Source organism: Sceloporus occidentalis, unplaced genomic scaffold, assembly GCF_023333645.1.
Source record: "Sceloporus occidentalis isolate IW3139 unplaced genomic scaffold, rSceOcc1.0.p SCAF_420, whole genome shotgun sequence".
NCBI lineage: Eukaryota > Metazoa > Chordata > Lepidosauria > Squamata > Phrynosomatidae > Sceloporus > Sceloporus occidentalis.
Genome location: NW_028317400.1, coordinates 317,785 through 331,559, shown reverse-complemented (window position 1 = coordinate 331,559; position 13,775 = coordinate 317,785). Strand labels below are relative to the sequence as shown.

The 13,775-nt window shown below is 57.7% G+C and overlaps 1 protein-coding gene across 1 annotated transcript; it reads left to right on the top strand.

Annotated features, from left to right (window-relative positions):
• The first annotated feature begins 251 nt into the window (after positions 1-251).
• Positions 252-8,635, top strand: LOC149272775 (solute carrier family 12 member 8-like). The gene is made up of 13 exons (XM_089506756.1): positions 252-335; positions 432-578; positions 912-1,103; positions 1,244-1,475; positions 3,550-3,663; positions 4,115-4,202; positions 4,494-4,581; positions 5,709-5,855; positions 6,310-6,895; positions 7,709-7,806; positions 7,892-8,009; positions 8,324-8,388; positions 8,477-8,635. Exons 1-13 carry the CDS (start codon positions 252-254, stop codon positions 8,633-8,635), a joined length of 2,118 nt encoding a protein of 705 aa, XP_089362882.1.
• The last annotated feature ends 5,140 nt before the right edge of the window (positions 8,636-13,775 follow it).

Genomic DNA, 13,775 nt, shown 5'->3' with positions numbered 1-13,775 from the left:
GTGGGTTTGGTTCACGCGGGGCGCCCAGATCCACGTTTCATGCGGCCGCATCATACTCTTTCCGGTACTCGTGGCCATCAGAAAGACTGATAGAGGATACTCCGCGCTGTCACGTGGCAATCGCATACTGTCTCTTATTGTCACTTTGTTGCAGGATGCGCGGGAGCCCAACGCAGCTCACTTGGCCGCACCACGTGGACCTGTGTGTCTGACGCCTTGGATTTGACATGAGCCACGTGATGGAAGATACAATGGGGGTGACCAAGCCAACAGCACTCAATGGGAGTATGAGTGGAAGCGAGAGCGTTAAAGATTTATTCCATGAAGATGCGCAGGTTAACACCGAATGCCTGGGCCGTCTCTCTGCGTGGCTCGTGTCGGTCTGTCTCGCCCTCCGTACCCATCCGTGTGTCTGTCCTTCCGCCCCGCAGGTGTCTCAGCTGCAGTCTCGGCCATGGTGGAAGATCCAGCTGTTTGTCTGGGAGCCGGTTCTCTTCGGGACGTGGGACGGCGTCTTCACCTCCTGCATGATCAATATTTTTGGGGTGGTGTTATTCCTGCGGACGGGGTGGCTCGTGGTGAGTATCGTGATATGCCTGGTAATGAAAGCTGCTGGGGGTGGGGGGTTGAGTTTTGCCAGTCGATGTAGTCGATGCCGTGTGCCACTGAGATGTCTGTCCTGTGGCGGGAACACCGAGGTGATGCTTTATGGTGATGCTAATGAAGTCCGTTCCTCCATAGACTTTCATTAGTCAGAGAGTCCTTGATTAAGACGGAGGTATTCTGACAGAAGGCCGCGTGGTAAGGGCCGCGCTGGCACCGCGTTGCTGGATGTAGCTGTGGGAAGGTCCGTGTGATGATTTGTGTTCCCTGCAGCCGTCGCATGGCTGAGCGCTCTGGTTTTGTTGCAGGGGAACACGGGGGTTCTGCTGGGGATGTTCCTGGTGTCGTTTGTCATCGTGGTGGCGCTGGTCACGGTGCTGTCCGGTATCGGGGTGTGCGAGAGATGCAGCATTGGCAGCGGCGGCGTCTACTCCATGATTTCCACTGTGCTGGGGGGCAAAGTCGGGGGCACGGTCGGCCTGCTTTATATATTTGGGCAGGTGAGTGGGGGGGGGCGGGGGGTGAGTGTCGGCGCGTGGTACATAGACACTTCTCGAATTGATGATGCCCGTGGCTAGTGTTGCCCGGTAGCCGTGGCGTTGGTTTGGTGGCCCCCGCGCTCTGACGGCCGCCGTCTCAGTGTGTTGCAGGCGCCATGTACATCACGGGCTTCGCGGAATCCATCGCCGACGTGCTCCGTCTGGAGAACATCTGGGCCGTGAGGGGCATCTCGCTGGCCGTGCTCCTGGGGCTGTTGGCCATTAACCTGGCCGGCGTGAAATGGATCATCCGGCTGCAGCTGCTGCTGCTCCTCCTGCTGGCCGTCTCCACGCTGGACTTCGTCATCGGGTCCTTCACACACCTGGATCCAGGTAAACCCGCTGCTTACACTCATTCTGAGCCCCCCGGTGCCGCAACGACCCCCCTCCCTGTGATGGTTGGGGTATGATGTCACTGCTTGGTCAGTCTAATGTCCCCCGCCGGTGGCATCAACTGACTCCATGAGCTGCTGTACAGTGAAGTGCCACACGGGGGCAGACTCGCTCGTCCCTGATAATTAGAGCCCGAGGGTCTCAGTTCGTGCCCCATGGGGGGGGGGGCATCAACTCATTTTTAGATGGAGAGAAAGGAATGCTGCCTCCGGTATACTCTATGCTGCCCCTTTTACCCTTAATACCCTCCCCCCCCGAGCATCCTTAACCCCCCCCGCCGGGGGCCTCCTTTATAAATGTTCATTTCTGATTTTTATGTGAATTTTCGTATTTTCCAATTAAAATCTCCGTTCGGTGATCGGGGTTAATACCCCGCCGTGGCGCACGAAGGGTTACAGTGGCGGGTGTTGCCCGTCCTGCGGGGTCAGGAAGGATGTGTTTGACATTTTGGTTCCATCCCGGTTCCAGGCTTCCTGCCCCTGAAATCCCCCCCCCCCGAGGCCCTGAGGTTAAGGGGCAAGTTGTGCACGGAGCCACGCGTGTGTAATGTGTGTGAATATATGTAATATGTAGTATGTCTATGTAATATGTGTATATATCTAATATGTAGTGTATGTTATATGTGTATATATGTAATATGTGTATGTAATATGTAGTATGTGTATGCAATATGTGTATATATGTAGTATGTGTAATATGTGTGTGTGGGTCAGCGCTGGGCGTGTCGTGCAGCTTTTTCCAATTACAGCACATAGAAACTGCATGACATCATACAAGACGAGGGTCTGTCCTGTGACGCCCTGATTGGACGGCATCCCGGCGTGTGGGGTAGGAAGCTGCCGGAGCGGGCGGCTGAGATTTTAAAAGCAGCAGAATAAACGATAAGCAAATAACTCGCTGGGGGAGAAAAAACCCGCACAGAATTAAACCCAAAACCCGACGCCAGGTCGGCCCCCGGCGGCCCCCGTCTAGTCTGCAAAGACCTTAATCAGTCGTTGGTCTCGTCTTAGATTCAGGAGCCGTATGTCTATCCCATGCATGTTTAATACCCTCACTGTATTACCCTCTACCACTTCTGCTGGGAGGCTGGTCCTCTTATCTACCACCCTCTCAGTAAAGTAAAACTTCCTTGCATTAAGTTGATGTAACCCACCCGTCCATCTGGGAAGAAGGGGCTTTCAGAGAGATGTTTTATTAATTTATGGAGCATTGAGAAACTCCCCTGGCATTGAAAGGGTTAATGCCCTCCCCCCTCCCGCTCTGTAATCAGCCGCCCGGCAGGGTGGGCCCCGCATTGTTTTTCCTGCTTCTCTGATACAGAAACTCTCCCTCCCCTCATTGTTGTCGCCTCTGAATAATCGCTCGTCATCCTGGGGCCCCCGCATCGCCGAGGCTGACTGTGGCCCCTGGCTGGTGGGGGGGTCTATGATTTGTTAAATAAACAGGAAGTGTTAGGAGGAGCCCCCCCCCCCCCGCAGGATGTGAACCGGAGAGATCAGACCTTGTTCTGTACACTTCATGTGACAATAAGCTGGGGGGGTAGGATTTGTGAGGATCAGTGTGGCAGGGGTAGTATCGGTGGGGGGTCGGCATAGTGGTGGTGGGAGGTAGTATTGGTGGGGGGGACACTGGCGACGGGGGGTAGTATTGGTGGGGAGTCACCGTGGCGGGGGGTTGTATCGGTAGGGGGGGTCACTGTGGCGGCGGGGGGGTGTAGTATTGGTGGGGGGGTCACCGTGGCGGTGCGGGGGGGTTGTATTGGTGGGGGGGTCACCGTGGCGGTGCGGGGGGGTTGTATTGGTGGGGGGGTCACCGTGGCGGTGCGCGGGGGGGTGTAGTATTGGTGGGGGGGGTCACCGTGGCAGGGCTCTCTGAGCTCCTAGGAGAGGGGGATCCAGCATTTAGGGACCAAAGAGGGATTGGAGATACTGAACAGGGCCACTTGGCAGATGTGGTACAGAACACGCGTGTTTGAGCCATGCACTGATGCTGTTGCGTGTTCCCTCCCCTGCAGATCACGGCTTCGTCGGGTACTCCGAGGAGCTCCTGCGTAACAACACGTTCCCGGACTACAGCCCCGGGGAGACCTTCTTCACCGTGTTTGGGGTGTTTTTCCCAACAGCCACAGGTACCGACATCTGCCCTCACCCGGGGCAATTCCGGCGGCTGGGGCAGGAATGTCTCCCACGGATAACACACCGCGGCCCCTTCACGCCACCGCGGCCCCGGCCTGTAATCCTCATCGCATATGGCAGGAGTGAGGTGGAATTAAAGCTGATTACGCCCGTTACCATGGCGATGAGCCCGTGGATTAGTCTGAGACGTGGTTAATACCATTATATACTCAGCAGAGCTCTTGGCTCCGGCCACTTAAATACACCAAAAAGGGGTGATTTAAACCCAAAGTGGGGTTTGGAAACAGGAAGCGGACGGCTCATTTCTCGTTAAATAATCGGCTGGGCCCGCAAGGGTTAAAAGATCAACAATTCAGCTCCGCAAAAGAGCAAATTGCCCCCAGCTGTTAATGATGTCTGACGGTATGCCCGCGCGCGGCCCCTTTAACGCCGTTTGTCTCGTAGGAGTCATGGCCGGCTTCAATATGAGCGGAGACCTGAAGCGGCCGGCCTCCGACATCCCGCTGGGGTCCCTGGCCGCCATCGCCATCTCGTAAGTGGAACCTGGTGGGGTGAGGGCCGGGTTCTGCCCTCACGCGGGGCAATAAAACGTCCGCATCAAACCCGCGCTGCCGGCACAGAAGTCTCCGTATGAAGCTGGCGGGAGAAACCAAAATGCTTCCAGACTCCCAGTTACCCCGGTGGGGGGGGGGGGGGGCTTTGGGGGTAGAATTGTTACCCCACAAAATATTAGCAATTACTCTAGAACCGGAGGTTTAGGCATTCCTGCTGTGCATGCGCTGCGCTGTTCTTACCCTCACACAGACTCTCTGCTTGTTCACAGGTGGTTTCTGTACATAGTCTTTGTCTTCCTGCTCGGGGCGATTTGTTCCCGCGAGTTCCTCCGCTACGAGTTTATGATCGCGGAAAAGGTGAGTCAGCGGCAAGAGAGCGGATAACTCCCATCACTCCGCATGCAAAGGAGCGGGTAACTCCCATCACTCCGCATGCAAAGGAGCGGGTAACTCCCACCACTCCGCATGCAAAGGAGCGGGTAACTCCCATCACTCCGCATGCAAAGGAGCGGGTAACTCCCATCACTCCGCATGCAAAGGAGCGGGTAACTCCCATCACTCCGCATGCAAAGGAGCGGGTAACTCCCATCACTCTGCATGCAAAGGAGCGCGTAACTCCCATCACTCCGCATCCAAAGGAGCGGGTAACTCCCATCACTCCGCATGCAAAGGAACGGGTAACTCCCATCACTCTGCATGCAAAGGAGCGCGTAACTCCCATCACTCCGCATCCAAAGGAGCGGGTAACTCCCATCACTCCGCATGCAAAGGAGCGCGTAACTCCCATCACTCCGCATCCAAAGGAGCGCGTAACTCCCATCACTCCGCATCCAAAGGAGCGGGTAACTCCCATCACTCCGCATGCAAAGGAGCGCGTAACTCCCATCACTCCGCATCCAAAGGAGCGGGTAACTCCCATCACTCCGCATGCAAAGGAGCGGGTAACTCCCATCACTCCGCATGCAAAGGAGCGCGTAACTCCCATCACTCCGCATCCAAAGGAGCGGGTAACTCCCATCACTCTGCATGCAAAGGAGCGGGTAACTCCCATCACTCTGCATGCAAAGGAGCGGGTAACTCCCATCACTCTGCATGCAAAGGAGCGGGTAACTCCCATCACTCCGCATGCAAAGGAGCGGGTAACTCCAATCACTCTGGTGTTCTCGGGTAGCATGTTTCGATGCCGTGTCCCTGGCGTGTCACGCACACGCGGTATAATGCGCTTCACGTGGATCTGCTCAGCTTACCGTAATCTGCAGCAGAACGAGGCTTTAACACTCAGCCGTCTAATAACCGGCACAGCGCTGCGCTCACAGCCACTTCTACCCCCCCCCCCCTCCGGGGCTGGCATGCTAGAGTTTGGTATAACGTGGAGTGAATGTGTGTCCCCTACTGGCGGTGTTACCCCCGGATGGGGTAATTATTTCTCTCGGGGTAGTCGCTCACTCGGTTGTGTAACCCGGACCCTTTTGTCTCGTCCGCAGGTGTCCCTGGTGGGCTTCCTCTTCCTCCTGGGGCTGTATATCTCGTCGCTCGCCTCCTGCATGGGGGGTCTTTACGGCGCCCCCAGAATCCTTCAGTGCATCGCGCAGGAGAAGGTTATCCCGGCCCTCGCCTTCCTCGCTCACGGGGTCGGTTTTATCGCAACCGGAAAAAGAAAGGAAGGCAGAAAGGGTTAAACGTGCAGGCAAAAAGGGGCATCTTATCCAGGGGGGGCGGGGGGGGGGTTTGTTCATAAGGTATTTGTGGGGTTTTATCGCAGTTTGCAGTCGGGGGGGGGTGTCGGTGTTTTAGATCCTAATAAGCAATATATATATTTAGACCCCCCCCTTACGGGAGCCGCCGTCTTAACTTCCTGTTCTCGGGATCTGCAGGATTATTCCTCCCCATTAAATTATCTCTCCTATTGTTGCTGATTGGTTCAGGCAGCCTTTGTAGGGGGAGGGGAAATTGATCGGATGATGCTGGCTCTGCCACCGGCTGCCGCCCGCTGTAGGAAGTTTCGGTGAATTTTGAGATCCGTCCTGAATTGCGGAAATAAAACCTCATTTAATAACGAAACCCTTTTTCCTCCCCGGGTCACAGAAAGGTCCAAATAAGACCCCGGTGGCCGCGATCTGCCTGACCGGCGTTCTGACCATGGCCTTCGTCTTCATCGGCCAGGTGAACATCCTGGCGCCGATCGTTACCATAAACTTCATGCTGACGTACAGCGCCGTGGACTATTCCTACTTCTCGGTGACCATGAGCTATGGCCTGCAGCGCGGCCCCCAGAAGGCGCGGAGAGTCGGCCCCCGGCCCCCAAGCTCTGCCCAGCCGCTCATCCTCGATAAAAGTGCCGGCTACGGCTCCAACGGGACCCTGCTGGAGTTCACCAGAGACATGGATCAACTCTTCCGAGCCGGCGACGCCGCGGCCGCCGACCAACCGCAGGAACCCGACCCGCAAAGGGCCAAGAAAGCGCGGAGGGCCCGGAAGCCGGCCAAGGAGACCCTGCAGGACAGCTTCCAGCTAGACTTCCAGGAGAGGCCGGAGGACGCGGCACCGGGCACACCGCCGGCCGAGCGAGCCCCGTACCCCCCCGAGGGCGCGGAGGAGCCAGACGACCGGATGAGGGCCGAGGGCCAAACGTTCACCGAGGACCCGCAGTCAGGGGCCGAGAGCAAAGAAAGTAATTTTATTTCACGAGTCTCTCTCCTCTCTCTCTCTGCGCCGTGGCTCTCTCCTCTCTCTCTCTCTGCGCCGTGGCTCTCTCCTCTCTCTCTCTGCGCCGTGGCTCTCTCCTCTCTCTCTCTCTGCGCCGTGGCTCTCTCCTCTCTCTCTCTGCGCCGTGGCTCTCTCCTCTCTCTCTCTGCGCCGTGGCTCTCTCCTCTCTCTCTCTCTGCGCCGTGGCTCTCTCCTCTCTCTCTCTCTGCGCCGTGGCTCTCTCCTCTCTCTCTCTGCGCCGTGGCTCTCTCCTCTCTCTCTCTGCGCCGTGGCTCTCTCCTCTCTCTCTCTGCGCCGTGGCTCTCTCCTCTCTCTCTCTCTGCGCCGTGGCTCTCTCCTCTCTCTCTCTGCGCCGTGGCTCTCTCCTCTCTCTCTCTCTGCGCCGTGGCTCTCTCCTCTCTCTCTCTCTGCGCCGTGGCTCTCTCCTCTCTCTCTCTGCGCCGTGGCTCTCTCCTCTCTCTCTCTGCGCCGTGGCTCTCTCCTCTCTCTCTCTGCGCCGTGGCTCTCTCCTCTCTCTCTCTCTGCGCCGTGGCTCTCTCCTCTCTCTCTCTGCGCCGTGGCTCTCTCCTCTCTCTCTCTCTGCGCCGTGGCTCTCTCCTCTCTCTCTCTCTGCGCCGTGGCTCTCTCCTCTCTCTCTCTCTGCGCCGTGGCTCTCTCCTCTCTCTCTCCGCGCGGCGGCTCTCTCCTCTCTTTGCGCTGCGGTTCTCTCCTCTCTCTCTCTGTCCATCGGCTCCTGAGTTATGGGCCCCGGGCCCCGCTCACTTGTTATTTCCGGCAGATTTAAACATCCAGAACCAATCTCTCGGGTTCGAGATCCAGAGTCTGTCGGCTTCCTTTTACTCCAAGCTCTGCAATCATTGGGTCTCCTTCCTGGGGGTGAGTATTGTCTCCAAATTACCCCCCCCCCCCGGCAGCGTGTTACCCCCCCCCCCTGGCAGCGCGTGATTGTCTTCCGTTACAGGCCATCCTGTCTATCGTGATCATGTTTGTGATCCAGTGGATTTACGCTTTGGCCAACATCGCCGTCGCCGTCCTCCTGTATTTCTATATCGGCCGCGTGAGCCCCGGACTTAATCCAGGTCGGTGCAAAATAATTACCCCTCTCCTGCAAACCTGCCCCCCCCCCCAAGCATGTGAACAATACAAGGGGGTCTCCACACGGCCCTAATGCCCCCACTAGACACCCCGTCCCCCCCTGCCATCAGTACCAGGGCTTCGAGGGGCCCTTCTGGTAATTAACTTAAAGGGTTAATTGCCCTTTTGGTGATTATTAACCCTATGAAGCCTGGATATCGGAAGCCACGTCTTTCTGCCCCGTGATTGTAGAATTTCCCGGGGTTTGGGAGGCGACGGCTCCGATTCTCGTCACTTTCTCTCCTCTTCTGTTTTTCAGGGGTGGCAGCGAACTTCAGCTTCTTCTCGTGGATCCGTGGGGTGGCAGCCACGGCGTGCAGGTGCGTGCGGCGCGTGGTACGAGGCCGCGGCCTATGGGCTGTTATTTTGTGCCGGGGTCTTGAGTCCGTTTGTCTGTCTCCGCAGGAAGAAGCCGCCCCTCGAGGAGCACTTCGTGGTGACCCCGTCTTTCGCCTCTGTCGGCATGGAGACCACGCAGCTGACGGAGGAGAACGCAGACTTTGCGTCCCGTGGCCGGTTCCATCACTCGTCCGTCATCAGCCGGGGGCAATTCGTTAATCAGTTCAACTAGGAGTCCGGGATCTCGCCGCCTGCAGTCAGAGGGCCCTGGCCACTAACTGGTTAATCCTGCAGATTTATAACGTGAAATTTTACGCTCATCACCCCGATCCGCGGAGGCGGAGGATCTCCCAGCCCCGCCCACAGAGGGACGGTCCTCTAGGGGAGCCTTGGATGAGCAGACGCTCCATTCCGATTTAGTGCCAAGAAATACATTGGCGTTTGAGTTACCCCTGAGCGGGGCAAGTCGGGGCGCGTGCGTTCATCACACGAGAGCTCGCGCCGTGACTGCTGTGAACTTTAATTACTGCTACAGAGACTATAACTCCCATCATGCAATGAGGAGAAGTACCAATAACTGTTTTAGGTAACCTCTCTCCTGCAGCTTGTGAGAAATACAATTCCTATCATGCTCAGCCAGAGGCTCGGATTATTGCCCCGCGGCCCCCTGTTCCAGGGGATAAAACCGGCTGAGACTGTCGTCGTTATTTTGTGTATTAAAGATGGGGTTAAATAACTAAATTTTGTGACAATGTGGGGGTTACGTTGTCAGGGTTTTATAGTTGCCCCGTCTGTGGCGGGTGGTTCACGGGGTCCCTGAAAATAAATGATTTAACACTCTAGGGAACAAATACCCCCTCTACTGGGACCAGCATCGTGTCGGGGGGGTCCGATGCTGGGAGCGGCGTCCGGTCGAGGGTCCAGTACTGGGAGCGGCGTCGGGTCGGGGGTCCGGTGCTGGGAGCGGCGTCGGGTCGAGGGTCCGGTGCTGGGAGCGGCGTCGGGTCGGGGGTCCGGTGCTGGGAGCGGCGTCGGGTCGGGGGTCCGGTGCTGGGAGCGGCGTCGGGTCGGGGGTCCGGTGCTGGGAGCGGCGTCGGGTCGGGGATCTGGTGCTGCGCTGGTTCTAAAACCTAAATCCTGATCCCATATAATCCTGAACCAGGTCTGTGCCGTGTTACGGTGGGGCAGCTTTCCATAACACCAAACCTTCTATAGATCTTTGGGGTAATTACTGTATTTAACCCATGGAGTGGGAGGTGATTGGACAAACGGGTAAATACCCTAAGGGATGAGGGGTAGGGAAGGGGCAGAAACCCAGCAACTACCGCGTTTACCCCCTGGGTTGAAGGACCGGGAGGGGCAGCAGCACAGACAGGGGTAAGTGCTTACAGGGAACTCAACGATTAACCCTTCCCTGCCTGGATCAGCACCCTGGACAGAGCTCAGCGCTTTAGCAAACAGGCTTTGAGACCCGATCGATCCTGCCGCTGGCCACGCCCCCGGGGGCGGGTAGGGTAGTTGTCACTCCTCTGTGGGCGGCTTAGGCAGCGGGTACGCCCTAATGGGCGGGGTCCGCCTTGGAATGTGTCAGGGTCCGGGCTGAGGCTCCACTCCGGCCGCAGGATGCTCCCCGGACCCTGGCTCCTGCTCCGGGCTCTGCTGCTCCTAGGAGCCGCCCCAGTGGCCCCGGCACACCAGGACTGGACCTTGTCAGCCTCCAGCATGGGTGCCAGCGCACCGCCTACAGAGGAAGCCCCCTCACCGCCTGGACCCAACAGGACTAGGACGTCCCCAGAGAACCGGCACCCCCCAGCACCAGGGACCCAATACACCCCAGAGAACCGGCACCCCCCAGCACCAGGGACCCAATACACCCCAGAGAACCGGCACCCCCCAGCACCAGGGACCCAATACACCCCAGAGAACCGGCACCCCCCAGCACCAGGGACCCAATACACCCCAGAGAACCGGCACCCCCCAGCACCAGGGACCCAATACACCCCAGAGAACCGGCACCCCCCAGCACCAGGCACCCAGTACCCACCCGGACCCAGTACCTATCTCCCAGCTAATCCAGGAGCTCGTATCCCACCAGAACCAGGTGGACCTGACACCCCCAGCTCATCAGAGGCATCAGAACCATGGAGATCAGGCTTTTGGACTGAGAACGAAGAATTACCCAGAACCCACATCCCGCCAGAACCCATGAGAACTGAATTCCCAGAACCAGCTAGAACTGGGGCAGAACTCTCAACAGAACCCCGGGGAAATGAGACCCCCCCAGCGCCAGAGAAAAACACAACTGGGAATGAACAGGGAATGGAAGCGAGCAGAGATTGGGCTCAACTCGTATCAGAACCAGTCAGGACCGGCACAAACCCACCATCAGAACCAGTCAAGACCGGCACAAACCCACCATCAGAACCAGTCAAGACCGGCACAAACCCACCATCAGAACCAGTCAAGACCGGCACAAACCCACCATCAGAACCAGTCAGGACCGGCACAAACCCACCATCAGAACCAGTCAAGACCGGCACAAACCCACCATCAGAACCAGTCAGGACCGGCACAAACCCACCATCAGAACCAGTCAAGACCGGCACAAACCCACCATCAGAACCAGTCAGGACCGGCACAAACCCACCATCAGAACCAGTCAAGACCGGCACAAACCCACCATCAGAACCAGTCAGGACCGGCACAAACCCACCATCAGAACCAGTCAAGACCGGCACAAACCCACCATCAGAACCAGTCAGGACCGGCACAAACCCACCATCAGAACCAGTGAGTGTTGTCTTTAGGACTCGGGCAGAAGAGCACGCAGCAACCCAGACAGAGGCTCACGTTTCTACTGGGTCAGAACCGGGAGGCACTGAGCAGGACCCGTTACCGGCAGCAGGTCGGACCGGCTCAGGTGAGACTCAAATCTGTCTAACGGTATTTTTCCCGGTCTCTTTCTGTCCCCAGGAGCTCGCGCTCTACGCGCTCGCTGCCGCAGGATGGAGTTTATTTGTTTTTAGAAAATCTTTTTTCCTCTTTTTGTTTCTCGTCGGTTTCACTTTTTCCAACATATTCCTAGAATATTAGTGAATTCCCATCATCCCAATATCCCCCTACATCCCCCGCCAACTCCTATCACTCCAGCTGCCAAATCTTAGTGCAGTGACTCGCTAATGTTACATAGAAACCCATCCGGCCCCCGGCGGCCCCCGTCTAGTCGCCCGTTTCTCCTGCTGTAAAGACTCAAACCTTAATCAGTCGTTGGTCTCGTCTTAGATTCAGGAGCCGTATGTCTATCCCATGCATGCTTAATACCCTCACTGTATCTACCACCTCTGCTGGGAGGCTGTTCTGTTGAACTGCCACTTATCTCAGGGTGGCAGATAAATGAGCCAACTGCCTCGTTTAGCGGTTGTTATGGAAACCGTGACCGTGCGGTAAAGATATTATAAAGAGTCACCTGTGTTCAAGTAGGGATTCCAGCTGTGATAAAGCAGGGAGAAAAGCACCAATCAGGAAGCTCAGATATCATTAAATCAGAAGTGACTGTGTGACCCCGAGAATCTGCCCCTTCACCCCGAGACTGGGGCAAAAACCCTGAGACTGGGGTATAACCCCGGCAGATATATTAATGAGTCTCTGACGTGGGCTGCCGCTCTCCGTACTCATAACGGCCGACGGAGGATTCCTGGTAATAACCCCAATAAGATCCACGGGGCCCTCAGCGGCAGCGTTACAGACGTGGGCACGTGTCAGCCGTGCATGTTATTTAGTGGTATGAAGTACCGCGTGTTGATCGCTGTATGGCCTGGATATGTTGTTGTGTGTGATGTGGCTGCGCGGCTGCCCCGGGGCAAATGGTATGTTAGGAGTCCGTGGCACCAGCTGCTGGCACAGAGGGGGCATTTATTATCTACGAGTACACGGGGCCCCTGCTGGTTCAGTCTGCTGACCCAGTGGAAGGGGTACCATCACTAAACTGCGTGGCTGCGGACTCCCACCAGAGATCACGTATCACAGTCACAGCCCCCCCAGGGGGGGCACAGGGGCCTGGGGTAATCCTCTTACATTAGCCAGGCGCCTGCTCCTTCCCCGGGATTAACCCCATCACTGCCAGGCGCCTGCTCCTTCCCCGGGATTAACCCCATCACTGCCCAGGCACCTGCTCCTTCCCCGGGATTAACCCCATCACTGCCAGGCGCCTGCTCCTTCCCCGGGATTAACCCCATCACTGCCAGGCGCCTGCTCCTTCCCCGGGATTAACCCCATCACTGCCCAGGCACCTGCTCCTTCCCCGGGATTAACCCCATCACTGCCAGGCACCTGCTCCTTCCCCGGGATTAACCCCATCACTGCCAGGCGCCTGCTCCTTCCCCGGGATTAACCCCATCACTGCCCAGGGACCTGCTCCTTCCCCGGGATTAACCCCATCACTGCCAGGCGCCTGCTCCTTCCCCGGGATTAACCCCATCACTGCCAGGCACCTGCTCCTTCCCCGGGATTAACCCCATCACTGCCAGGTACCTGCTCCTTCCCCGGGATTAACCCCATCACTGCCCAGGGACCTGCTCCTTCCCCGGGATTAACCCCATCACTGCCAGGCGCCTGCTCCTTCCCCGGGATTAACCCCATCACTGCCAGGCACCCGTTCCTGTTGCAGGATTAACCCCATCACTGCCAGGCACCTGCTCCTTCCCCGGGATTAACCCCATTACTGCCAGGCACCTGCTCCTTCCCCGGGATTAACCCCATCACTGCCAGGCACCTGCTCATTCCCCGGGATTAACCCCATCACTGCCAGGCGCCTGCTCCTTCCCCGGGATTAACCCCATCACTGCCAGGCACCTGCTCCTTCCCCGGGATTAACCCCATCACTGCCAGGCGCCTGCTCCTTCCCCGGGATTAACCCCATCACTGCCCAGGCCCCTGCTCCGTCCCCGGGATTAACCCCATCACTGCCAGGCACCTGCTCCTTCCCCGGGATTAACCCCATCACTGCCAGGCGCCTGCTCCTTCCCCGGGATTAACCCCATCACTGCCCAGGCACCTGCTCCTTCCCCGGGATTAACCCCATCACTGCCAGGCGCCTGCTCCTTCCCCGGGATTAACCCCATCACTGCCAGGTACCTGCTCCTTCCCCGGGATTAACCCCATCACTGCCAGGTACCTGCTCCTTCCCCGGGATTAACCCCATCACTGCCCAGGGACCTGCTCCTTCCCCGGGATTAACCCCATCACTGCCAGGCGCCTGCTCCTTCCCCGGGATTAACCCCATCACTGCCAGGCACCCGTTCCTGTTGCAGGATTAACCCCATCACTGCCAGGCACCTGCTCCTTCCCCGGGATTAACCCCATTACTGCCAGGC

Excerpts from the sequence above, each read along its gene's own strand:
- LOC149272775 (XM_089506756.1), top strand. The coding sequence starts at position 252 with ATGGGGGTGACCAAGCCAACAGCACTCAATGGGAGTATGAGTGGAAGC. Across the intron at positions 7,807-7,891 it reads ATTGGGTCTCCTTCCTGGGG|GCCATCCTGTCTATCGTGAT; the intron begins GTGAGTATTGTC and ends CTTCCGTTACAG. Across the intron at positions 8,010-8,323 it reads GAGCCCCGGACTTAATCCAG|GGGTGGCAGCGAACTTCAGC; the intron begins GTCGGTGCAAAA and ends TCTGTTTTTCAG.